Source organism: Hyperolius riggenbachi, chromosome 6, assembly GCF_040937935.1.
Source record: "Hyperolius riggenbachi isolate aHypRig1 chromosome 6, aHypRig1.pri, whole genome shotgun sequence".
In the NCBI taxonomy this organism is placed as follows: Eukaryota; Metazoa; Chordata; class Amphibia; order Anura; family Hyperoliidae; genus Hyperolius; species Hyperolius riggenbachi.
Genome location: NC_090651.1, coordinates 221,279,179 through 221,305,493, shown reverse-complemented (window position 1 = coordinate 221,305,493; position 26,315 = coordinate 221,279,179). Strand labels below are relative to the sequence as shown.

At 43.0% G+C, this 26,315-nt stretch overlaps 1 protein-coding gene across 1 annotated transcript in view; it reads right to left on the bottom strand.

Moving 5' to 3' along the window:
• LOC137522653 (uromodulin-like) overlaps nucleotides 1-25,658 on the bottom strand; it is a 30,113-nt gene extending 4,455 nt beyond the window's left edge. Inside the window, exons 1-8 of the mRNA XM_068242725.1 lie at nucleotides 25,594-25,658; nucleotides 24,840-24,902; nucleotides 24,023-24,115; nucleotides 14,175-14,383; nucleotides 12,785-12,939; nucleotides 7,587-7,826; nucleotides 3,652-3,811; nucleotides 983-1,061 (exon numbers count right to left, since the gene is read on the bottom strand). Coding sequence (XP_068098826.1) covers nucleotides 983-1,061; nucleotides 3,652-3,811; nucleotides 7,587-7,826; nucleotides 12,785-12,939; nucleotides 14,175-14,383; nucleotides 24,023-24,115; nucleotides 24,840-24,888 — 985 coding nt within the window. The 5' untranslated portion in view covers nucleotides 24,889-24,902; nucleotides 25,594-25,658. The remainder of the gene's footprint in view (nucleotides 1-982; nucleotides 1,062-3,651; nucleotides 3,812-7,586; nucleotides 7,827-12,784; nucleotides 12,940-14,174; nucleotides 14,384-24,022; nucleotides 24,116-24,839; nucleotides 24,903-25,593) is intronic.
• Nucleotides 25,659-26,315: the final 657 nt, after the last annotated feature.

Genomic DNA, 26,315 nt, shown 5'->3' with positions numbered 1-26,315 from the left:
GCTTTAAATAGACAGCTCTTAAGGGGCCCATACACTGGTCAATTTCAGCCATTGATCGATCGATTCTATAGAATTGATTGATCAGAAATCAATTCTTTCAAGTCACCCAATCGATCGATTTGATCTATCTGACAGGATGGCCCATAGAGTTGCATTAGATCTAAAGGTGGCCATACACTTATAGATTTGCAGCAGATTCGACCATCAGATAGATTTCTGTCAGATGCCTGTCAAGTCGAATCTGACAGTAATCTATCTGCTGCGTGCCACACACTAGGAACAGATTTCCAATAGATTTCAGAATGAAAGGTATTCAAAATCTATTGAAAATCGATCTAAATGCATCATTGCACCATTAAATCCAATTCAACTCTACGGGCCATCGATCTGCTGACAGCAGCAGATCGACCTAGATTTTCCATCCTGTCAGATAGATCAAATCGATTGAAGTTGATTGAAATCGAAATCAAATCGATGGATTGGCTGATTTAAAATAATCAATTTCTGATCGATCGATTGATGGCTGAAATCGACCAGTGTTTGAACCCCTTTAGATTGATTTTCAATAGATTTCCAATAGATTTCATTCTGAAATCTATTGGAAATCTGTTCCTAGTGTGTGGCACACATCAGATTCCTTTCAGATTCGACTTGACGGGCATCTGACAGAAATTTATCTGATGGTCGAATCTGCTGCAAATCTATAAGTGTATGGCCACCTCTAGTTATTCAGCTCCTATCTGGGTACAGCTGTCAGTGATTTGCCCCAAGCTCCCATCTTCCAGCTTTGCAGGAACACCACAGATGTTCCCACACTGCTATAGGACACCAGGAAAGGCAGAATCGGAAACAGCCCCTTAATATGCTCCAAAATGTTCTTTCTTACAATGATCTACTAAAGCAATAGATATAAACCGTAGTACCATATGCATTGCATACTCTTTTACAAACACTTTTACAGGTAGGATATAAAATTACTTACATGCTGCTACTAGACGGAGGTCAACTGTAGCCGATGGGCCATCACTGGACGAGTCTCTTGCAGCTCTACCAGTGCAATCCTGTAACCAAAGAGCAACAAGGTCACAAGGTAAGTGCATGGGATGAATGAACAAATGCTTTTTCTGAAAAAAATGTATTTGAAATGTTCTTTTTCATTCCAGTTTACAGACCACCGGGCTTGTCTTAAGAGTGTTGGGTATGAAATACAGACTGCCCAGACAACAACCCAGGAAGCTTCCTGTGTTTTATCTAACTTGTAGTGAACCTGAACTCTTCCACAGGACAGAAGGAAAACATAGAGGAATACACCCTGTATTAGTGATGAGCATAATGACCTAATTACGATTGTGCGAAATTCCACGTAATTCACAAAATTACAGTTAAGGCCGTAATTGAAATTTCGTGAATTTCACAAACTTACGTGGAATTTCGCATGTTTGGGGAATTTCGTAATTACGATCGTTTTCATAACACAAACAAATCAGAATTTCGTGTTTAACATGGAAATTCATCCGTTCTCAAAATTGTGTTCCAGTCCAGAGCCTCCTGATACATTTAAAGCGACAGCACAACGCAGGGACCTCTGCATTATCAGATATTGCAAGGCTCAAAACCAAGTGTCTCAGCATGCATGACCGCTAAGTGCACCTGTCTTAGGGCTCAAACCCACTAGAGTGATTTTGTGAGCGTTTAGGGAGCGATTCAAAACGCTATCGATATCCCTAAATGCTCAGCTAATGTTAATGGATGGGCCAAAGTCCGCTGGAGCGATTGCGATTACCAAAATCGCAAACGCAGGAAATGTAGCATTTTTAGCGATTAGCATTTCTGCAATGTAAAGTATACAAACGCTGGCGTAATCGCTCGTCAAAACCTACACAGAGCAATTTTGCTAGCGTTTTTAAATTACTGCATACTGTAAAAAAATTAAAATTAATTGAAAGCACCAATCAGAATTAAAAACGCTAACCGCTACACAATCGCTGACAAAAGCTGACACTTTTTAAAAACGCTACCAAAATCACCAACAATCGCTCATGAAATTGCTTACAAACAGCTCATTAAGAACGCTAGCAATTGCGATTAGCGATAGAGTTTTGTAGTGGGTTCCAGGCCTTAGAAGTGGCTACAGGTAGAGCCTCCTGTTGCATTTAAAGTGACAGGTCATGCAGGGACCTTTGCATTATCAGTAATTGCAATCAGTAATTGCAATCAATGACTTTCCTGAGATTAGTCATTACCTAAATGGGCATAATTACTACTACAAGCGAAATTACATCCATTTTCGTAATTAAAATAACTGTGTTTCTATAGAAAACACAAAATTACGAAATTTCACTTTAAATTCAAATTTGCGCTGAAACCGAAAATTCGCTTACGAAATTTTCAAATTACAGTTTGTATGGCAATTACAAATTTGTGTCGTAGCAGCAAAATTCACATCCATAATTGAGGAAGCGCAAAATTACGAACATTTCGGCTCACCACTACCCTGTATGTATTTAGAGAGTTTAGCTTGTCTAATTCCCACTCATTTGTGTCTAATCACAAGTCGTAATTTGATCTATTCCGTGTCACCTGATTGCCATGGCAGATAAGCTCATTTGAAAGCACAGGATAGGTCTGCTTCCATGAAAGCAGGAATTAGAAACAGTGCAGATTTATTGCAGGATTTGTATCAGCTATAACAAAGAAATGTTTTTCTTTAAAGGTTATTATGCTGTTGCATATCTTTTAGAGCAGAGAGGAAGTTCTGAGTTCAGGTACACGTTTAAGGGAACCTGAGGTGGGAGGGATATGGAGGCTGACCTATTGATTTCCTTTATAACAATGTACTTAACCTGTCTGTCCTGCTGATCCTTTGCCTTTTAATCACAGACTCTGAACAAGCATGCAGATTAGGTGCTCTGGATGAAGTCTGGCTGGACTACCCACATGCTCGGTGTTTGTGATTCAGACACAACTGATGCCAGAAAGATCAGCAGGGCTGCCTGGCAACTGGTATTAAAAAAATATGGTAGCCTCTGTATCCCTGTCTGTCACTTTAGGTTCCCTTTTATGTGGCTATCTCTGTAGATAAAATCAAGGTAATAAGTTAGAAATAAGGTAGGAAAAGTCTCCTATGCTGTATATAGACTGAATGGTGAAAGCCTTTTTTTAACAATTAACAAAAGTTGAATATCATTTTACGTGTTGGCTTATAATGGAGTTTTAATGTACATTGCAATTTGGTTGCCCTATTTATGTGAAGCAGATGGTGCCACTTTAGATGTAATGTTATAGTGGGCGGGGCGTGTTAGGGTTCTCACTGTAGGAGGTGGAGGATGGTTGGTAGAACTTAGGGTGGAGAGACATGAGTTTTGCACTGGGGAAGGGGGGGGGGGGGGTTAGATTAAAATGAAATGGGGTCCTCGGCAAGGTGGTAGTTTTTAATCATCATTATGGTCCTTTTGCTAAGGGAGTAGAAGGATCAAAGAAAGTGACTGATGGGCCCCTTGACACCCACAAATCCCAAGGCATCTGGCTAGGTTGCCTTTTGGACAATCCTGCTCTGCATGGTTTGTAGTTGGTTGTCTGTTTTGACTGGCTGCTACACAACACTTTCAGATAAGGAAATCAGAGAAATTATGTATGTATAGTAAGTCTTACCACAGTACAGTTACTTGTGCAGAGTACGGCTTGTGCGTAGAGATTAACCGTTGGAGAACCAGTAATTTGGAAGACTTGTACATTGAACCGAGACTCAGCACCATCTCCATTATTGTCCACAGTGAGAAGGCCGGCAACATCACCGTTGGTGACTGGGCAACTGGAGGAGGAAAGCAGTCACCTGTCAATCTGCATTCTGCACAGTGTATTAGACAACGCTACTCATGTAGTATTTGCCCAGGAATAATAGGCTGTGTTTCACTCGAGAGCAGCAGTTTAATTATCTCAAGACAAATCTAGCTGAAGTACACAGGAAATTGTTACACTTGTCATAACCAAAATGCTGGCCTGGGCAATGGTGAAGCATTAAACTATCACATTATAACTTTGAGAGAAACACAGCTTTAGGACTGGTGTGATTAAGTTCACTCATACACTATGAATACACTATAAATATACTATGTATATACTATGTAAATGTAAATCCTGCATGTCCTGCGATTTCAAAAATCGCAAGCTTTCTATTAGGCTCAACACCAGACTTAAGGTGGCCACACACGATACAATAAAATGATCCGATTTTACAGCAATTCGATAAAAACGATCGGATCTCCCGAAAAAATCGAAAGCTTTTTTATCATTCGACTGAAAAATCCGATCGGATTTCCCGTTTTCTTCGATTTTAATCGATCCGGAATGCCAGATATTTTTCTTCAATCTTTCTAAAGATTGTATGGTGTGTGTTGGATTGTCAATTTATTAATATACACACCCTAGCAATTTTGGCAGAGTTTCCAATCATTTTTATCATAATTGGGGGGAAAATTGAACACAGGTGTGTGGTACATTGGTCAGATTTTTGAAATGTTACAATCAGTCAGAAAAATTGATTGCAATTCTTAAATTGAACAGATATTTAAAAAATTGTATGGTGTGTGGCCACCTTTACACTAGCAAAGCGTCTTTGAAAGCACCCGCGATTGTCAGAGATTCAAAAACGCGCCCAAAATCATTCTAGTGTGCCCTCGCCCTAGCAGCTGGAGATGGTCAATGAGATGATAAAAAGTTGATACAGAATTATGCAAATTTTGCACGTAAATTTATGTAGCTTGAAATTTGACCAATCAAATTGCCACTTGGCGGAATTTGATTGGGCCATTTTCAAGCTGCATACATTTGCATGCATAATCCTGCATCAACTTGGAATTGTTCGCATCTCATTGACCACCCCGATTTCCAGTCCTTATTACCGGTAACAATGTGATTTACCACCTTTTGTGTAAGTGGTGCATGCGTGGAAGAACTTTTCCCTCATATCAGGCTTTTATTCCTCTGCTTTTCTCAGTGACAGCAGCCAATGCGATAGGAAATGAGAAATAAGTGTAGAATGCTGAAGAACACAAGTGATCTACCAAGCCTGGATGGTATAAAAACCTGATATGAATTGGCAAATGTTTGCAACCCCTGCCAGGGTCATATCAGAATGTGGTGTGAATGCTGAAAGGCTAATGAGTTTTACATTGGGGGCTTGCTCTCATGTACCCGCAGGCACAATCAGATCTTTCTCTCTCTCTAATGCTGGGCATACAAGGCTCCAGTTCGATCGTTTCACCGCTCAATTCTGCAGTCGATTCTCTTATCTTCCACTCATTTTTCTTATCTTTTTTCATTCACTGCTATCAGGAATCGAGTGCGAGACGATCGAGCGGGAGATCGGACTTGTCAACAATGATCCATTGAGCCATCTAAATGGTTCAAAAACGAGCCGTGTATGCCCAGCATTATATACATGCTGGGTGTTTTTATTACCTATCAGTCTCCACTGTGGGCGCAGGTACATGATTGCAGTAGCACAAAGGATCTTTCACTTATCTTTCAGTAATCTTTGTAGTATTCTGATATGACCCAGGCAAAGATTGCACACTTTTGCCTCCTAATAGCTGAGTTTGTGATGTGAAAGAGCATCACTGAGCATGACAATATCACAAGAGCAGCTTTGGTTGTTTATAAAGGGAAAACTTCCTTTGCAAAGAGCAGCTGAATATACGAGATTTTTCACTCAACAAAAAGTACACAAAGAACAATTGCTTTCATGATATTGCATAACATAAAAAAAATAAATTAAACGGTGAGATTTTTCACATTTTTTTTTCCACGAGGAACAATTGCCTTTGTGATATCGCATAACATAGTTTAACTAAAAATTGATTTAACAGTTTTTAACAGCAGACTATGCGCAGTGATCTTTTGGTTTAGACAACTGGCATAATGAAGCCCGTTGTGACTGATTGTATAGATCTCCACTAAAGTCAATGTACTTTAGCGGAAAATTAGAACGATGGTTTAAAAGATGGTTCGCATCCCAAACAATTTTTTATTGTTGCGATTTGGACAGATGGATCAGGGAACGATTGTTTGTTGGCGGAGTTCCCCAATCCATCTGTCTGTGGGTTCTCAGCTATAATAAATCAGGTCCATTGAGTGTTGTAAATTGCAATATAAAATATGTAAAGAATATGCATTTATTCCAGGAAGCTCATTTTACTCATCTTGGGTTTAGTCAATAAATCCTGTTTAAATTGCCATGTCCAGAAAGTGCACCGACATTTTACATCAGTAATATAATGTGCGTTGTGCACAATGCATATGTTACAAGCAGGTCTGGGCTGAGGCAGAGGCGAGAGAGGCTCCAGCCTCAGGGCGCAGTGTAGGAAGGGGCGCACAACTCACTTAGCTATCATTCCCCCATTGTGCTTGAAGCAGAGAGATATAAGAAAAGAGGATATATGGCAATGACTGCAAGCCAGATAACTAGAGATTAACTAGAGATTAAGGTGTTGGGGGCCCTGGGACGCCTCTTATGCTGTGCATACACGGATAATTTCCGACGTGTCCGATCACCGCGCCGGATCGATTCCGCGCTTGTCCTCGCGGGCAGACAACGGAAGAAAACGAGAGGCAGATAAGAAGCGCCCGCGGGGACGAGCGGGAATCGATCCAGGCGGCCACGGGGACGAGCGGGGACACGCCGGCATCAAGTCGCTGACTCGATTCCTGTGCATAATCGACCCGTGTATGCCCAGCATTAGTCTAAAAGCAATCAGTGTGTGACGGCTGGGGTGGGAGGGATGGAGGGGCGCACTTTACTGTCTCAGCCTTGGGGCTGGAAGACATTGTCCCGGCTCTGGTGGTTACAGGTATAAAGCGCTTTGAGCAAATAGCTGCCATAACACCAGTAACATAACCATGGGCTGTCTGCGTGTGATCATTTCAGTCAATCAACCCCCTTTGATATGAGTTTCAGATTTCTTAATATCATTGGCATGAAAAATGCAATTAAAACTGCTACAAAAGTGGAGTAACCAATCAGGTCTCCCCCTCATTGCTCCTTGGGGCCCCCTCATGTGTAGCAGCATTCATCACTCACCTATCCTGGCAGGGGGCCGCTGCACCATCCCTGCACTCTTAGCCACGCTGTTATCCTCTTCTCTATCCAGCATGTGTTTAACATGCCCGCCAGAGAGCAGTGGGGTAATGACCATGGGAGAGGTTAGCGGGGCCTTCCGCTTACGTTTGCCCCGGGGCCCCTTAAACCGGCTTTGCAAATTGGATTAGGATATGAAGGACGTTGAAGGGATGTATAAAAGGATAACGGTAAGGGTTAAGTATTGATGAGGGGGAAAGGTTAATGTTCGGGATATGGCAAGATTCACTCTATAGCTCAGCATTTTAGAAGGGAAGGGATAATTGACACAGGTCACCCTATATGTGGGCAATAACTAAGAATGCCGGTTTTACCATAGATTGCTATGTATGAAAGCAGAAATAAATAGCTGTGTACAGATAAGTCATGGTAAGTGTATACATCTCAGTGCTGTACCCAGAGTAGGTGAAGAACTTATCATCATGTACACATCGGGATTCTGTAAACTTACCCATTCTGAAGCAGATAATATTTTGGGCTGTCTACATCTCCAGGAGTGGCATAAATGTCTGTCACTTTGACTTTAAAAACACTGGCATCCAGGCCTCCTGCAGTCACTGACACGTATATAGTACTATCTATAAACAGTTCTGTGGTCTGTGTGATTGGGGTGGAGAATGTACTACCAGTGAAGCCTGCCATAGTCAGTGGAACCTGAGCGTTTGATCCAGGGACAGTTATTGGTACGGTACTGAAAAATAAACATGCAAAAGCAGGTTATGTAGGTAATATAAGCATATATTTACAGACAAAATGCAGAACTTGGATAGTACTAATTTGCCTTAGTATTAAATACTATCTAGCCCTTGGAAGCAATAGACAACAATGGCCCTTATCCAATTCACTTTTCTGCCTGGAGATAATATTATTATACCTAAAAAAATTACTTTTCAGCACTTAGCAATTGCAAATGGTACGAGGAAGTAGGTAAAGAAGTAGTATGAAACTTATTTTGAGTAATTTCTTGCTTCATGGGAGCTTTTAGGTTATTATATTGGTAAGCTATGACAATATCTCTTTGGAGAAAACTCAGGAGAAAAGTTAGTAAGATATGGGCCAATCCATTCTCATCCTCAGGATGGTGGTCTAGGCCCACCTACATAAATCTTACTTTTTGTGCATTACTACAGATAAATGTGTGGATACACCTCAAGCATAACAACTCTCTTCTCGTCCTCAATATAGATCAACTAGACAAATATTAGATTTATTTGCATGGGCATCTCAACACAACTACCCAGTCAGTGGCGTAGCTACAAACCTCTGGGCCCCGATGCGGAATCTGGATGTGGGCCCCCCCCCCCCCCCCGGCAACAACAGCCCCCCCTCCCCCGACAACACCCGACGGATGCACACACATATCAAAATCCCTATAGCCAGCTATAGGTACCCCCAGTATAGGTAGTCAGGCATAGGTAAGCCAGTATAGTTGCCCCCGGTATAGGTGAGATAGGCAGGCGCCGCCGGTATAAGTTAGATAGATAGGTGCCCCCAGTACAGGTTAGCTAGGTGGGTGCCTCTAATATAGGTAGCCAGAATAGTTGCCCCCAGCGTAGGTTAGATAGGTAGGTGCCCCCAGTATAGGTTAGTTAGGTAGGTGCCTCCAATATAGGTAGCCAGTTTAGTTGCCACCTGTATAGGCTAGCTAGGTGCCCCCAATACAGGTTAGATAAGTAAGTGCCCCCAGTATAGGTTATATAGGTAGGTGCCCCCAGTATAAATTAGATTAGGTCGGTGCCCCCTAGTATAGGTTAGATTAGGTAGCTGCCCCCCAGTATAGGTTAGATTAGGTAGCTGCCCCCCAGGATAGATTAGGTAGCTGCCCCCAGGATAGATTAGGTAGGTGCCCCCCAGTATAGGTTAGATTAGGTAGCTTCCCCCCAGGATAGATTAGGTAGCTTCCCCCCAGGATAGATTAGGTAGCTGCCCCCCAGGATAGATTGGGTAGCTGCCCCCCAGGATAGATTAGATAGCTGCCCCCCAGGATTAGGTTAGAATAGGTAGGTGCCCCCCAGGATAGATTAGGTAGCTGCCCCCCAGGATTAGGTTAGATTAGGTAGCTGCCCCCCAGGATAGATTAGGTAGCTGCCCCCAGGATAGATTAGGTAGGTGCCTCCCAGTATAGGTTAGATTAGGTAGCTGCCCCCCAGAATAGATTAGGTAGCTGCCCCCAGGATAGATTAGGTAGGTGCCCCCCAGTATAGGTTAGATTAGGTAGCTGCCCCCCAGGATTAGGTTACATTAGGTAGGTGCCCCCCAGGATAGATTAGGTAGCTGCCCCCAGGATAGATTAGGTAGGTGCCCCCCAGTATAGGTTAGATTAGGTAGCTGCCCCCCAGGATTAGGTTAGATTAGGTAGGTGCCCCCCAGGATTAGGTTAGATTAGGTAGGTGCCCCCCAGGATAGATTAGGTAGCTGCCCCCAGGATAGATAAGGTAGGTGCCCCCCAGTATAGGTTAGATTAGGTAGCTGCCCCCCAGGATTAGGTTAGATTAGGTAGGTGCCCCCCAGGATTAGGTTAGATTAGGTAGGTGCCCCCCAGGATAGATTAGGTAGCTGCCCCCAGGATAGATTAGGTAGCTGCCCCCCAGTATAGGTTAGATTAGGTAGCTGCCCCCCAGGATTAGGTTAGATTAGGTAGGTGCCCCCCAGGATAGATTAGGTAGCTGCCCCCAGGATAGATTAGGTAGGTGCCCCCCAGTATAGGTTAGATTAGGTAGCTGCCCCCCAGGATTAGGTTAGATTAGGTAGGTGCCCCCCAGGATAGATTAGGTAGCTGCCCCCAGGATAGATTAGGTAGCTGCCCCCCAGGATAGATTAGGTAGCTGCCCCCCAGGATAGATTAGGTAGCTGCCTGTCCCCATAATGGAGGGGGGGCCGCAGCCGCGGGGAGGGCAGCCCGACCTCTCCCTCCCTTCCTCTCCCCGGGGCCCCCCCTCAGATGCAGAGTAAGCGGCTAACGGAAGCGCTATAGGCAGAACTCACCTCCGTCCCTGGTTCCAATCGCCGCTGATCTCCTCTCTGGCTGGCTCTGCATAGATGCTTACACACGCAGCTTCCTGTTTAGCCGGAAGCTGCGTGTGTAAGCATCTATGCAGAGCCAGCCAGAGAGGAGATCAGCGGCGAGTGGAACGCAGGGAGGTGAGTTCTGCCTATAGCGCTTCCGTTAGCCGCTTACTCTGCATCTGAGGGGGGGGCCCGGGGAGAGGAAGGGAGGAAGAGGTCGGGCTGCCCTCCCCGCGGCTGCGGCTCCCTCCTACCAGCGCGAACGGGCGCATGGCCCTGCAAACGGAGATGGGCCCCCCGGGCCCCTCCCCCGCCTCCTCAGGAGCCGGGCCCGGTCGCCAAGGCGACCGCTGCGACCACGGGCCCTACGCCCTTGTACCCAGTTTATGATAAGTAAGCTTATAGTGAAATTGCACTTTTCTTAAAAAACTGCTGTACCCACATTTCATAATTTCATAATCTAATGTTAAAATGCACACTTGAGACAGAGATGCCTGAAGACACACTATGAAGTGGACCTGAACTCAGAACATCCTCTCTGTTCTAAAAGATACACAACACCAGCATAATAACCTTTAACCACCCTGGCGTTCTGATTAAATCGCCAGGGTGGCTGCGGGAGGGTTTTTTTCAAATAAAAAAAAAACTATTTCATGCAGCCAACTGAAAGTTGGCTGCATGAAAGCCCACTAGAGGGCGCTCCGGAGGCGATCTTCCGATCGCCTCCGGCGCCCAGAATAAACAAGGAAGGCCGCAATGAGCGGCCTTCCTTGTTTTGCTTATATCGTCGCCATAGCGACGAGCGGAGTGACGTCATCGACGTCAGCCGACGTCCTGACGTCAGCCGCCTCCGATCCAGCCCTTAGCGCTGGCCGGAACTTTTTGTTCCGGCTGCGCAGGGCTCAGGCGGCTAGGGGGGCCCTCTTTCGCCGCTGCTCGCGGCGAATCGCCGCAGAGCGGCGGCGATCAGGCAGCACACGCGGCTGGCAAAGTGCCGGCTGCGTGTGCTGCTTTTTATTTGATTAAAATCGGCCCAGCAGGGCCTGAGCGGCGACCTCCGGCGGTGTTGGACGAGCTCAGCTCGTCCAGACCGCTCAGGTGGTTAAACTAAAAAACATTTCTTAGTTACAGCTGATACAAATCCTACAATAAATCTGCACTGTTTCTACTTCCTGATTCATGGAAGCAGACATATTGTTAACATCATGTGCTTTCAAATGAGCTTATCTGCCTTATCTGCCGTGGCAGTCAGGTGACACAGGGGAGAGATCAAATTACAACTTGTGATTAGACACAATTGAGGGGGAATTAAACATGCTAAACTGTATAAATACATACAGGATGCATTTATCTCTGTTTTCCTTCTGCCCTATGCAAGAGTTCAGGTCCACTTTAAAATGCAATGTTCTGAGCTCTATAATTGGCATGCACAAGCGCGCACTCATGCCTGCACAGTACGGAGCCGCCCCTCTTCAGGAGCATGCAAGTGCGCCTGAAGCCTTCCGGGGGCTCCCTGAGGGGAGGTAACTTCACTGGGGGACAGTGGGGGAACAAGAACACCGAGATGGGAGAGGGAAGGCTCGATAGGATCCAGAGCCTTCACTCTCGATAATTAAGTATTTGCATTTTATTTTTTTATCCCTCCAGATTTGCTGTAGAATAATGTTTGTCAATAATCCTTTCATTGTAAAGAGCTGGATTTTTTTAATTATAAACTTAAACTAAAGTACGTCAGCTAGAGTTTGCATTGACCTTACCCTGCACTATAACTTTTTACACCTAAACTCACCTATGCTGTCCTTTCTGCTTTTTTTTTTTTTTTTTGCCTGTTTACACTTCAAAGATTGATATTTTTTTATATGCTTGTTTTTTAGTCTGACTATTAGAACTAAAAGCAAGTAAATTGAAAATGTTTCTTTCTACTACATCATACATTTTGTTACAGAAGCACAGATACTGGCGTGCTGAAATTCCCAGCTCTAAGTACCCATTCATGTACCCATTCACACTGGGGCGATTAGGGGCTATTTACCGGAAATAATCGCCAAATTGCCAGTGACCATTAGCGCCTTTAAAAGCGTAATGTAATGTGCAATGTAAAGTATATGGCAGTGATCTCACGGCCGCGATGGCCGGCAATTCACAGTAAACGCAAACGGAGTGCATGCACAACTTTTTCATGATTTTTGAGCAATCGCGATTGCAATGTTAAAAAAAGTGCTTATCCCAATCACTCCAAAATCACGAAAATGTACAGTCAAAAATACATGTTAACTGTGAAAAATCGTGATCCCTAGTGTGAATGGGCCTAAGCAGTTAGTGACTAGAGAACCGGATACATAACTTTTATAGTTATGTATTAGGGAATCAGGTGAGGGAGTTATTGGTAACGTATCCAATACACACTATGACCAGAAACAAGTATATTGTTCATAGGAATTGGAGAAGGGAAACAGGAAGTTTAGCAACCAGCAGAGGCCTGGGTGTCACAGGAAGAAGAAATCTGCCTATTTCCTACAGGGATGATGTCCTCAAAATATCTAACCTTTTATGTTGCCCTGTCTAAAACCTCAAAGACAGTTTTGGCAGGATACTTAAAAAAAATGCTTGTACAGTCTGAGAATTTTCAGTAACAAGGATTACGTGATAAGTGGATGTAATGTGACATTGAGAGTAACGTTTGCAGTCAGTGGGTAGGCACAGGAAACATTTGCGACTACATCCTGTCGTGTTTGAAGTAAAGATTTCTTGGCAAAGATGTACAAATTATTACTGTAGATGACGTGTGTTCCATTTATCTGTGGAGAAAGAGAATGAAAGAGTCAATAAAATGAGTAGATAAATGTATTGCTCCACCTGGATGCTATCCTGTCCAATTACTTATAATTTTTAAATGATGAATTTTAAAGATAGAATGTTCTAATATGTGTTTCAATCAGATGAAATATGACAGCATACCTGACTAAACAGTTTTCAATATGCAAAGGTCCTCAAAACATTTCCGATAATCTTTCAGTTTTTTTTTTTTTTTTTTACTTTAGGTACATTTTTGAGTTCTTCAAATGGCTTGTGGGGCAAATTTTTATGCGTTGTTTTCAAATGGCTTTATATTTTATTCATTTACCTTAGGGATTAAAAGGTCAACATATTGGGGCAGTACAAATAAAGAGCACTATAACAGGGCAGTATTGCAAGACTTTCTGGTGTAGTGTTTTTAACATGGGACAAGGTAGCCATACACTAAACAAGTTTCAAAAACATGCTTGTATATTGTATTGCCGGCTTTACAAGCTTTATGTTGCTTAAAGCCTGGGCCTGGCATGCAGTTCTGAATCAGTTAAAACCCTACTAAAGTACAAAATAAAAAACAAACGAGAACCAACTAGTTCAGCACTGCCCTTCACCTTAACTCTTACTGCCCCATGCTGACATTTTCCATACTGTAGGGGATGTATGATGTAGGCCCATTCGGGATTCTGTATCTCATGCAGGAGCTAGGATTGCACCTCGACTTTTACTTGTGTGGCTCTTATAGGTTAACACTAGCTAATAAATAGTGCCAAACTAATGTTAGTGGATGAGAGCTAGGACTAGGGAGGGGGCTGCAGTTTTCTGACCTCTATTGAGATCATACAGTTGTGATTTGTAATTTGTGTGCATCTTTCTACAGAATTTAGATATGCTCTTTTATATGAGGTTAGTCATTTAAGCCTGTTTCAAAACGAGAGCTTGAATGACTTCCATTGTACGCTTCAGCGCATTTTTCTCTAGACATGTGTGTCGATGGATGCCTAAGCGCGGAAGCCAACATTCGCCCCACACACTTGGCAACGGCCGTGTTTGCGCATTCACTGTCTCACACGGATGCAGTCCATGAATGCAGATTCCAGAGCTTTTATTATATAGGCTATACTCTTGTTTGCATTGGGAAGAAGAGCAGAAAATTATATAGAAAAAGGTCCATGCACTGAAATGCAGGTAATGTTACCCATTTGTGGTCACATCATTTAAACTAGTGACTTTCTGAACTTACATATGCTGTGTTGTTGCAGCTTGCGCTTGTCAGCGGTACGTGGAAACTCAGCTCTGCTAAATTATTCACAACTTCCTTTGCAGGTGTACAAGCAGAACTTTGCAGGTGGACATTGGATGAGTTATAACCATTATTTTCCAGCCAGCATTTTGGAACATAGATACTTAATACTCCTCCACTACAATTTACTGTTGGAGATGGATTGGCCACTGACAAGACAAAAACAAAAGAAAATGCATTCAGCATTTAAAAGACAACGAGACAAAGTGCATGCTGCGGTTTTATAAAATCCTAGTGCATCACAGACCAAAGTGACTGCGGACTGGAGAAAAAGCAGACTGCATAATTACAGAAGAGCAACAAGTCTTGCAGATCCCTCTCAAAAAAATTAGTCTGAGAAACAGTTGAATTTCAACTACAACTTTTATTTTTTTTTGTATAGCGTGGTGAAGCGCTAGAATGGTACTTATTAACAGGTTCTATAGCATGTACTCCTTTATAAAAGGCGGGGATTGTGAAGTACCTGCCACTACAGCAACCTTTTAGCTGCCATGAATAAGTTACCTATAAAATCCTAGTGCAATCACAGATCAGAGTGACTGCGGACTGGAGAAAAAGCAGACTGCATAATTACAGAAGAGCAACAAGTCTTGCAGATCCCTCTCAAAAAAATTAGTCTGAGAAACAGTTGAATTTCAACTACAACTTTTATTTTTTTTTGTATAGCGTGGTGAAGCGCTAGAATGGTACTTATTAACAGGTTCTATAGCATGTACTCCTTTATAAAAGGCGGGAATTGTGAAGTACCTGCCACTACAGCAACCTTTTAGCTGCCATGAATGAGTTACCTTGTGTATGACAACTCGGGCAGGGCTGTGGCAGCCGGCTATACCAGGCTAAAGAGTAGAGCCGTTCCTGTGTCCAGATCATATCAAGTGCCCCCTGCACTACTGCCTTATAGCTAATGTGAACCTACAAAAAAAAATCAACCAGATACTTACCTAAGGTGAGGGAAGGCTCTGGGTCCCACTTCTCTCACGGGGTCCGTGAAAAATGGCGCCGGCCAAATAATGGCGCCAGATAGCGATCGATAACGTCATATAAACGAAAAATATCGTTTTGGTTTTTTTTTTTCGTTTTTATATTGTTATATTTTTTTTTCGTTTTATGCTTATTCTTTTAACATTTTTTTATGGTATTTTTCGTTTATATGTAATGAGCGTTACATTTAAATAAGGTGAAATAGGGTTTTCAAATTCAATTACTGTCACTTGCTTTAATTGACCGCGTTTTGAATAATCCGTAGTGTGAAGCTCTCTTCTATTCTCTTCTGCTGCCTGCATTTATTAGACGGCACGATTGAGAATCATGATGCCTCAGTGCCTTCGGTGGCGTGGTTTGCTTTAAAATATTCGAACAGTAGATGGCGCTGTGTAACATACTGTTGTTACGCATAAGGTTATTAAAATAATGTTCTTCAATTTTGAGCAAAGCAGCTGTAGCACAGTGGTAAAGTGCTGGTCTTTGTTCAACATTTTACAGGTTCGAATCTTCTGAACCTCATAATTTATTTTACCTGAATATATATATAGATACTGCTTCTATTTTTACATTAATTAACTATTTTTTCATCAATTATAGATTATTTCAAAAATAATTTCTTCATGAATTACAATGTTTTTTACTTTTCACTACAGCTATTTTTCTTCATTTTTTTAGCCAGTAATAGCTTGTCTCTCATGTTTATTCTGTCATCCCACTTTCTTTTACACGTACATTGTTATATTCGTTATGCAGCTGGGATATAAAAAATTAAAAAATTAAACCTCATTAAAAAATGTCTTATTAAATTTCTGTTTTTGTAATGTATACATATCAGTGCATCTATAAATAAATCCCTATATAAAAAAAGAGCATTTACTGGATTCGAACCGGCAACTAAGCCTATTTCAAAATTTTCACCTTAGTACTAAGTCTCCACCACACTTAACAGTTACATTACCAACCATATATTTTTCTCTTGCAAACTCCAATACTCCTTCTTTAAATCAGTACCATGCTAACTAGCTAATTGTCTAACACTATGAATTTATGTCCCTATCACAGTGTATGTCAACAATAATTTTTTTTTTAATTAAAAGTGCATGTTGTCATAAACAAATGTGTTGATCCACTCGCCTACCGCCTACTGTACATTGGCGGCGCAAAAGTGTCAGCCTCAGGACCACGTTACGCCAAGTAGCGTTGGGTCCTGGGACACGGTTTTGCCGTTGTTTGTGCGGTGTGATTTGCGCGCATCCGCCGGCAATAGCTTCCGCCCATCCGCAACGTCAACCCGCTGGCTGTTTTTAAGCGCCGGCGGGTTGTTAAACCTTGGATCGCGGCATGTAATGCGTATAATACGCCTTCTAATGTATAATACGTGTATCATACAGGTTGCCACCTGCCCTGGTGGTCCCAGTGATCGAGGGACCACCTGGGCAGGCTGCAGCCACCCTAGTCTGCACCAAACAAACTGATCCTGCCACCCCCTTCCCTCAGATCGCCCAAAGCACCCCTCAACCCCCCCCCCCCCCCCCCCTGCCCACCCCTTCAGACCCCTGTTTTCACCCAATCACTCCCTAATCACCCATTAATCACTCCCTATCACTATCTGTCAAAGCTATTCTTTACATTAGGCCCTTAACGGCCCCCTGGTGGCTCCTGATCACCCCCCACACCCTCTGATTCTTCACAGCCCCCCCCCCCCCCCCCCCCGTGTACCGTATACATCTATCCTTCCATATAATCACCTGTCAATTACCCGTCAATCAGCCATCAATCTACCCCTGTCACCACTTGTAAGTGGTACCCATCAGAGCAGACTCTAATCTGCCCCTTGCGGTCACCCAATCAGCCGCCACAACCTCAAAGACCCCCCAGACCCCCTCTGATCAACTCACTAGTCCCATGTTTGCACATATTGTACCTTCTAATCCCCTATTGATCACCTATCAATCACCCCTGTCACTACCCGTCACTACTACCCCTCACATTACACACTAATCTGCCCCATGCGGCCACACAATCACCTGCCCACACCCTCACATAGCCTGCGATTATATTACCAGTGCATTTATTTCATCTATTGACACCTTTACTAACACCCTGACAGAACCATCAATCACCTCCTTTCACCCCCTAGCACACTTAACCATCAAATCAGTCCATAATTTGCCCCGTGTGTACTACTGTTCACTCAGCAAAATCCTGAGATCCTCCTTTCAATCAATTTCCCAGTGCATTGATTACATTTATTATCCCCTCTAATCACCCACTGGCACACCCATCCCATCACCTCCTGTCACACCTTAGCCCTCATATCCATCAGATCAGGCCCTGTCCCCCCCCCCCCCCCCTGCGTGTTGACCACCTGTCCAAACCATCACCTTCCCAACCTCATTTTTTTTTTATTCCTGCTCAGTGCCGTAACGACTTACTTGTGCCGAGACCAACCGTTATGCCTTCAAATACGCAAACTCCAATCCGCGAACCTAATAGGTAGAGATGGGCCGAACAGTTCGCCAGCGAACGGTTCCCCGCAAACTTCAGCGGTTCGCATTCGCGAACTTTCGCGAACTTTTGCGGAAGTTTGGTTCGCCCCATAATGCACCCTGAGGTGTCAACTTTGACCCTCTACATCACAGTCAGCAGGCCCAGTGTAGCCAATTAGGCTACACTAGCCCCTGGAGCCACTCCCCCCCCTAATAAAAGGCAGGCAGCGGCCATTACGCTCACTCGTGTGCCTGTGTTAGTGAGAGTAGGGCGAGCTGCTGCAGACTGTCTCTCATAGGGAAAGATTAGTTAGGCTTAGCTTGTTCCTGGCTGCATACCTGTTCTGTGAACCCACCACTGCATACCTGTACTGTGAACCCACCACTGCATACCTGTTCAGTGAACCCGCCACTGCATACCTGTTCTGTGAACCCACCACTGCGTACCTGTTCTGTGAACCCACCACTGCGTACCTGTTCTGTGAACCCACCACTGCGTACCTGTTCTGTGAACCCACCACTGCGTACCTGTTCTGTGAACCCACCACTGCGTACCTGTTCAGTGAACCCACCACTGCATACCTGTTCAGTGAACCTGCCACTGAATACGTGTACTGTTCAGTGAACCCGCCACTGCATACCTGTTCTGTTCAGTGAACCCGCCACTGTTCAAAACATTTCCCACACTCAGCACATGAATACGGCTTCTCACCAGTGTGAGATCTCTCATGTCTGATAAGGTTTCCTTTCTCTCCAAAACATTTCCCACACTCAGCACATGAATACGGCTTCTCACCAGTGTGAGATCTCTCATGTCTGATAAGGTTTCCTTTCTCTCCAAAACATTTCCCACACTCAGCACACGAAAATGGCTTTTCACCAGTGTGAGATCTCTCATGCCTGACAAGATGTGATTTCCATACAAAACATTTCCCACATGTGGAACAGGAATGAGACCCTCCAGCAGGGGGAGAGCTGTGCTGGGTATGGGGCCCTTCAGGGTTAGACAGGTGAGGGGAGTCTGGGAGAATATTTGGGGTAACCAGGATATCTGCAGGAGACTCTTGTCCAATGACATCATCATCCGTTGTACAGTCTGTGGATACAGAGAGACGAGTCTCTGAGAGGTTCCTGATGCCGGGACTCCACCCTGTTTTGCTCTCTGTAACAGTTTCCTCCTCTTTATTTGTCCTCATCATGTCACCCTCCTCCACAGACTGCTGATCACTCCTCCTCACATATGTCTCCTCTTCTTCCTCTTTACTTGTCCTCATGTCACCTTCCTCCACAGACTGCTGATCACTCCTCACATACATCTCTTCACAGAACAGGTATGCAGTGGCGGGTTCACTGAACAGAACAGGTATGCAGTGGCGGGTTCACTGAACAGAACAGGTATGCAGTGGCGGGTTCACTGAACAGTACAGGTATGCAGTGGTGGGTTCACAGAACAGGTATGCAGTGGTGGATTCACAGTACAGGTATGCAGTGGTGGGTTCACTGAACAGGTATGCAGTGGTGGGTTCACAGAACAGGTATGCAGTGGTGGGTTCACAGAACAGGTATGCAGTGGTGGGTTCACAGAACAGGTATGCAGCCAGGAACAAGCTAAGCCTAACTAATCTTTCCCTATGAGAGACAGTCTGCAGCAGCTCGCCCTACTCTCACTAACGCAGGCACACGAGTGAGCGTAATGGCCGCTGCCTGCCTTTTATTAGGGGGGGAGTGGCTCCAGGGGCTAGTGTAGCCTAATTGGCTACACTGGGCCTGCTGACTGTGATGTAGAGGGTCAAAGTTGACACCTCAGGGTGCATTATGGGGCGAACCGACCTTCCGCAAAAGTTCGCGAACGCGAACCGCTGAAGTTCGCGGGGAACCGTTCGCCGGCGAACTGTTCGGCCCATCTCTACCAATAATACCGCAATAAATTATTTTTCAATAGACCCATGTTAAGGAGAAGGCAACAACAAATGTTACTTTGTGAATCTTGGACTGGCTTACAACCGAAAGGGTACTAGTAATAGTAGGTTATTGGATTGGCGGTTACGTACTGAGTGGTATAACGGTGGATCTCACAACAATTAAGTAAGTACTGGCAGTGATCATAAAAATAAATTAACTCACAACAATGGGGAGGGTGAGGGTTTAGACAGGTGATAGACAGGTAAACACAAGCCCGCAGGGGGGAAGATTAGAGCATGATCTGAATGAAAAGGAGTGATAGGGGGTGACAGGTGGTGACAGGAGGTGATTGATGGGCCGGACAGCTGCTATCCCAAATAGCACCCAGGACGAGGCCGTAAAATTTATGCACTTCAACCATCCCCCCCCATCCCCCGTGGACTTGAGAACCCTTACTCTTTATGGATAGTCACACAGGTACAAGTCACAAGTACATCTGCCTACTTACTAGTGACCAGCCGCTCATACAGGAGCAAGCAGGGAGCAGGAAAACACAATGATGAAGAGAGCACAGAAAAACAGACTCCTCCATGGGCGCCAAGCACTGACTGCCTGCAGTACCGCTACAGGAAATAAGGTATCATCACACGGTGGTGAAGTGATGATGACTTGACGTTGAACACAGGCAGACTAGGAAGAGTGAAGGTAGGTGATTGAGCTTGTAATATTCTTGCATTTTGCTGCACCGACCTTCAACAACTCCATAGCAGTTTTCTACTTCTGCCTGCGCACCCTTTCTTAAACTTACCGGTCTCCGGCCAGGGTGGTCACCATGCCCGCACTGCCCAAGAAACGGCCCTCTTCAAGGATGTCTTAGTAGGTGATTAGAGGGGAGAATAGATACAATCAATATACTAGGGAGGTTATCGGAAGGGGATCTAGGGGGGGATGTGAGGGTGTGGCCGAGTGAGCAGGGTGTGGCGGCTGATTTAGTACCCACAAAGGGCAGATTATTGTACAATCCAAAGGGTAGTAGTGACATGTGGTAACAGGGGGAGCGGGGTGATTTATAGGTGATCAATAGGTGATTAGAATTGAGAATATATGCAAGCAGTGCACTGGCAAGTTGATAAGGGGGTCTGGGGGACTATTTGAGGGTGTGGCGGGTGAGTGAGTGCACTGAAGGGGCAGATTAGGGTCTGATCTGATGAGTAGCAGTTACAGGTGGTGAAGGTGTCATTGATGATGAGTAATTGATGGGTGATTACTGGGTGTGTAGAGGAGAGAACAGAGGTAAACAATGTACTTGTGCGGGGATCTGACAGCGGGTCTGCGGGATATCTGAGGGTGTGCATGGTTGATCAGACGCCAGCAGGGGGCAGGTTAGGGTATGATCAGATGGATAGCCATGACAGGTGGTGACAGGGGTAGATTGATAGTTGATTGACGGGTGATTGATAAGTTATTGACAGGTGATTATAGGGAAGGATAGATGTGTACAGTACACAGGGTGGGGGGAGGGGGGTGTTTGTGTTGGGGGGTGGTCTAGGGAGGATGTGACGGTGTGTGGGGGTGATAAGGAGCCACCAGGGGGCAGTTATGGGACTAATCTAAAGAATAGCATGGACAGCTAGTGACAGGGAGTGATTGATGAGTGATTGATGGGTAATTGGGTGCAAACAGGTCTGAGGGGTGCTGTGGGCGATAAGAGGGATGGAGGGGAGCAGATCACTGTGCTTGTTGAAGACTACGGTGGGTGCAGCCGGACCTGGTGGGACATCAATCAGTTGGAACAGCAGGTCAGGAAGCATCAATTATATTGCTATATTAGTAAGTTATGATCATTAGCCCTATTGGCAACATTACAATTTTTTGAAATTTCTGAACATATTAATTTATCTAATAAATAAAAATAGGTGTTCATTACACATTTTTATTACAATTTTTGGTCCAATACTCAATTCATGTGGAAATAAATAATACAATTTAGGTCAGTATTTAATTTAAAGTGTAGAGGGTGCTATTTATAGGGGAAGAAAATATGAAAACAAGTATTAGACATGAACTGGTATAATAGACAAAAAGGCTGTAGTATAGTGGTTAGGTCAGAGGGCTGATGTGAAAAGACTCTTACATTTTCCAGTTCAAATCTAAGTGGTAGTAAAAATTATACCTTTTAATTTTAGAACGACAATTGATACTTTACACATATAGTACACTTACTTCATGTATATTGATAGATTACAAATTTATTATCAGAACAGATATAAAATAATTAATGAAACATATGCATAAGTACTGACCCATATTTAAAAAATAATGATAAATGATAACATGATTAATGATCCCTCTTGTTACTGTAGAAGATGGATTTTTTTATCATATTAATAAAATAAAAATACATAAATAAATTTCATTAGACATTTTAGTTGACACTGTTAGGGATTCAGGGAATACTACATTTATTTGGAACAATACAATGCTATTTAGGACGATATTTCATTTGAACACTAGATGGTGCTATTTCTGGGATAATAACTATGAAGACAAGTACTGGAAATGAAAAGTTAAAAAAAAAAAAAAGACGTAGAGCAGTGGGTAAGTCAGATGGCTTATGTTCTAACACTTTTACATTTGCAGGTTCGAGTCTCATTGGAAGTGAAAAATATATCTTTTATTTTAAACAAATAAAATAATATTTTCAAGATAAAAAAAGTTTTTTTCATGGATCTATATATTTATAATTATATTCCCTAATTATTTTAAAAAAATTTTTTCACATACACATGAGTGCTGAATTAAACATAAAATCAAAGTATTCACTGAAAGAAACAAGGTTAAAAGAATTAATGATCGAAAATTAACGTTTTTATGAAATATAAAATAAATATAAAATAAAGGGAAAGGGAAAAATATCGTTTAGAAAGGTACAAAACAGAGACACAAAAACGAAAAATATCGTTTAGGACATCGGCGCCATTTTTTAATAGTCAAAAACGATAAAAAGCATTCTGCAATGATTTCCTATGAGGCGCCATTTATATAAAAACGATGTCTGGCGCCATTTTTAACTAGACGCTCTCTCACAGTCCCTGCATTCCAGCACTGGCTCCCCTGGTAGCAGTATTCGAACAATTGGTCAAATACTGTTCTCTGCCACTGAAAGAGACTTCAGAAGTCTTAGGGAGCCCAAGTGCTCCTGAAAATGGGCGGCTCTATATTACGCCTGTGCTAGCTCGCTCTCTCGCACGCTCATGCATGTGCAGTACAGAGTCACCCATCTTCAGAAACACTCCCAAAGACTTCTGAAGCCTCCCTTGGTGGGGGATCCAAATGGTGGAGTCATCGCTGGAACGAGGGTTCCGTGGGAGGAGTGGGAAGGCTCTATGGGACCCAGAGCCTTCCCTCTCCTTAGGTAAGTATCTGGTTGATATTTTTTTGTAGGTTCACATTAGCTTTAAGCTGCGGGAGGCACCCTGGCAGGCTGGGGAGGCACTAAAGAATGTGATGCTGCAGTGCATGTAAAAAATGAAAATGGATGTATTTGTTAGCAGCACTTCATCATTCTGTATACATGTTTTTTAAACATTCCCTTATGCATTTCAATAACAAAAAAAAATAAAAACTTATTCATGTCAATCAGCACTCATTCCAGTGATCTGATGAAGTTAGTGAACTGACTTCCCATGAGCTGATCCTACGATCATTTTTGTTAAGGCAAATATTGAAAGAGCAGTGATACAAAATCTCCTGGGTACATTGGCATCACTTTGTAATAAACCAAGGTCGTCCTGGATTTGCTACAACAAATGTCAATAAAGCTTGGTCCACACTATACCGCAGCCCAAACATATTCTTTTTGATACATTTGTTGTACTCATTGCAGGATCCACTGCTTTTTCAGCAGAGCAGAGAGGTATGTCATTTATCAAAGGAATTGCAATGCAAGCCGCTGTCCAGAAAAGTGTGCGCATTTGGGGATTTCTGCAACAGACAATAGCAGAAATGATCACATCATTTAACAGAGTGGGCCGGCTCATAAAAATTATTGCAATCTTCAACCCATCAGTTTTAATACTCTGTGTTTGGGTCATCAAAATGCAGGGTATTTTGAACCAAACTTGTTGGAGTGCGCATAATACTGCAGTAGCATAAACACTAATTTCCTAAACCTTCAGTAATCCTCATTATGTACTAACGTGACCCAGGCAAGAGTTGCAAGCTTATGCTACATGATAGTAGACAATGTGTAATAAAACCAGTCCAGATCTGTTGTATTACGTATCTGCTCTTAACCCTTAGTAAATCAGGGCCATAACATGGAGAAAATCACTGAGGTCTGTAACAATCTCGCATTTGATTTTAAGTGGGACCTCTTCCCCCAATATATCTATTATAACATTCATACAGTACCTGGTGAGCTTGCAGTTGTATTACACAGGCAGGTGGAAGATGTAGCGTCACAGTGCTCATCACCAGCACAGTCTGGGGTACAAACTGCAGACACTGAGAAACAGCAAAACACAGTCAGTTATCCATCTACAGTGTATTTAAAAATTTGAAACATTTTTTTTTGTATTCTTGTGTTTTCCACTAATGAGAAAGTGCAGGTCTACAAGAAAGGCCTGACATAAAAACACCACTGAGGTATTATACCAATACTCATAACTTTATTCATTGTGCTCCACAGCACCATATTATCAAAATGAATGAATTAGTCTATTTTACTATCATTGGCATTGATGATTTAGCACTGTAGAACTTGCCACAGAGAAAACAAAATGTAAATGTCACATTGTCACACTCCAAATCACCCATCCATCCTCATTTTTTCCTATACTGTTCATCATCATCAGCTCTGAACCCCATCCCCCTACCAACCCCCACACACATGTACACATTTCCACAGCTCCCTTTCCTCCCAAATCTTTCACCCTATCACTACTCTCTCTGTTTTCCCAATTTCTCTGCTTTTGTCATTCTCCTTCCTTTTTCCTGCTCCCCCCCCCCCCCAAAAAAAAAATAAAAACCCGCTCTGTGGTCTTTCCTTAAGCCTTAAACAAAAAAGAGAAAACCGCGGGGTCTTCTGTTTTACAGACTTGTTTTTTCCCTACATGCTGTTTAATTTGTAAACACTGATACAAGTATGGACAGGTTTTTACAAATTTCACTTTGTCTCCATAATTCCGAAACGTTCTTTCCATTCTTACAAGGGAGGAATATTTCTTACCTGATATGAGAGTGCAAAGTGCAATGGATAGAACTAAGAAGAGCTTCATGGTCAAGTGGCAACCTAGTAAAAGCAAGAAATCTGGATATTATATCTATCACTATTATCAAGATTGTTTGTGATTTTAATGGACATATGCTTTTTTTCAACCTAGATAAGAATATGTAACTAAGTTCTGGATATAAAACCCAGAGTCCCAGACACGGAATGAATCACCTCTAGGGCTGCAGTTCAGGGGTGCTGGAATAGCTCATTACAGGCCAACCCATAAATAAGCCCCATGAAATAAAAGACCTTGAGTTCCAAAAGCTGCTTCTTCTAAGGCTTATGTTTCAAGTATCTATTATAAAGCACAGTTAATTTACTGTGGTGAAGGAGACCCATCAGTTTACTATTTTCAAGTTCGAGAAGCACCAGACTTTGTATTGCAAACATTCACATGCTTATTCGTCTATATCGGGTGTAACAAAGAATGTCAATGTCAAACAACTCATACCATAAAAACATTTTCTGCAGGGTTAACCATCTCAACAAACAATGCAAACACACACATATATATATATATATATATATATATATATATATATATATATATATATATATATATATATATATATATATAATGTATGTCTAAATCTTACAGCAACAATTGTAATCAACTTAGATGTCCATGTAGAGGAGAATCACAGTTTATACCAGGAGAAGAGAGACTTGGAACTTTGACAATGGATTATACTAGACAGCTCATACTTACTGAAAAGTATGTAGTCCTAAAGTCCAAGATCTTCTGAGAACCTGAGGCTGTTCACCCAACTGCTGTTACTTATAGGGATGAGCGTAATGACCTAATTACGAATTTCCGAAATTTCGCGAAATTACTACAATTACGATTTTAGCAGTAATCGAAATTTCGTAATTTTTGCAAATTACGCAAATTTTCGTAATTACGATTACGAAATTTAGTATTTTAAAGTTTGCAAAGGTTTCTATCCCTCTAGATGCCTTCATAATCGAAATTTCACTCCCGTAATGACGAATTTCGTGTCTCCAACCGAAATTTTACTGTTTCAGGTTTGTAAGGGTTTCTATCCCTCTAGATGCCTAAAATGAATAGCCCAGCCAGCCAGCCAGCCAGTCCTCCTCCTCCTCTCTCTCTCTCTCTCTCTCTCTCTCTCTCTCTCTCCAGAGATCTGTAGTACTTCAAAACCATACTCACATTCATGACATGTCCAGGGATCAAACCCAGGCCAACCACATGGAAGACAGCTATGCTCACCACCATACCACCAAACACACACTAAATAGACTGCTAACCTAAATCTTACTTGTAGACAGTCATATGAGACACATGCTGGGTGCAGGGCTTTGTGATTGGACCATGCGATAGAGTGAGGTGCAAAAATGAAATCATGCCTAGCAGAGGATGGTTTCACAGTGCTAAATGCTAGGCTGGCTGTGGTGCAATTGGTTAGTGTG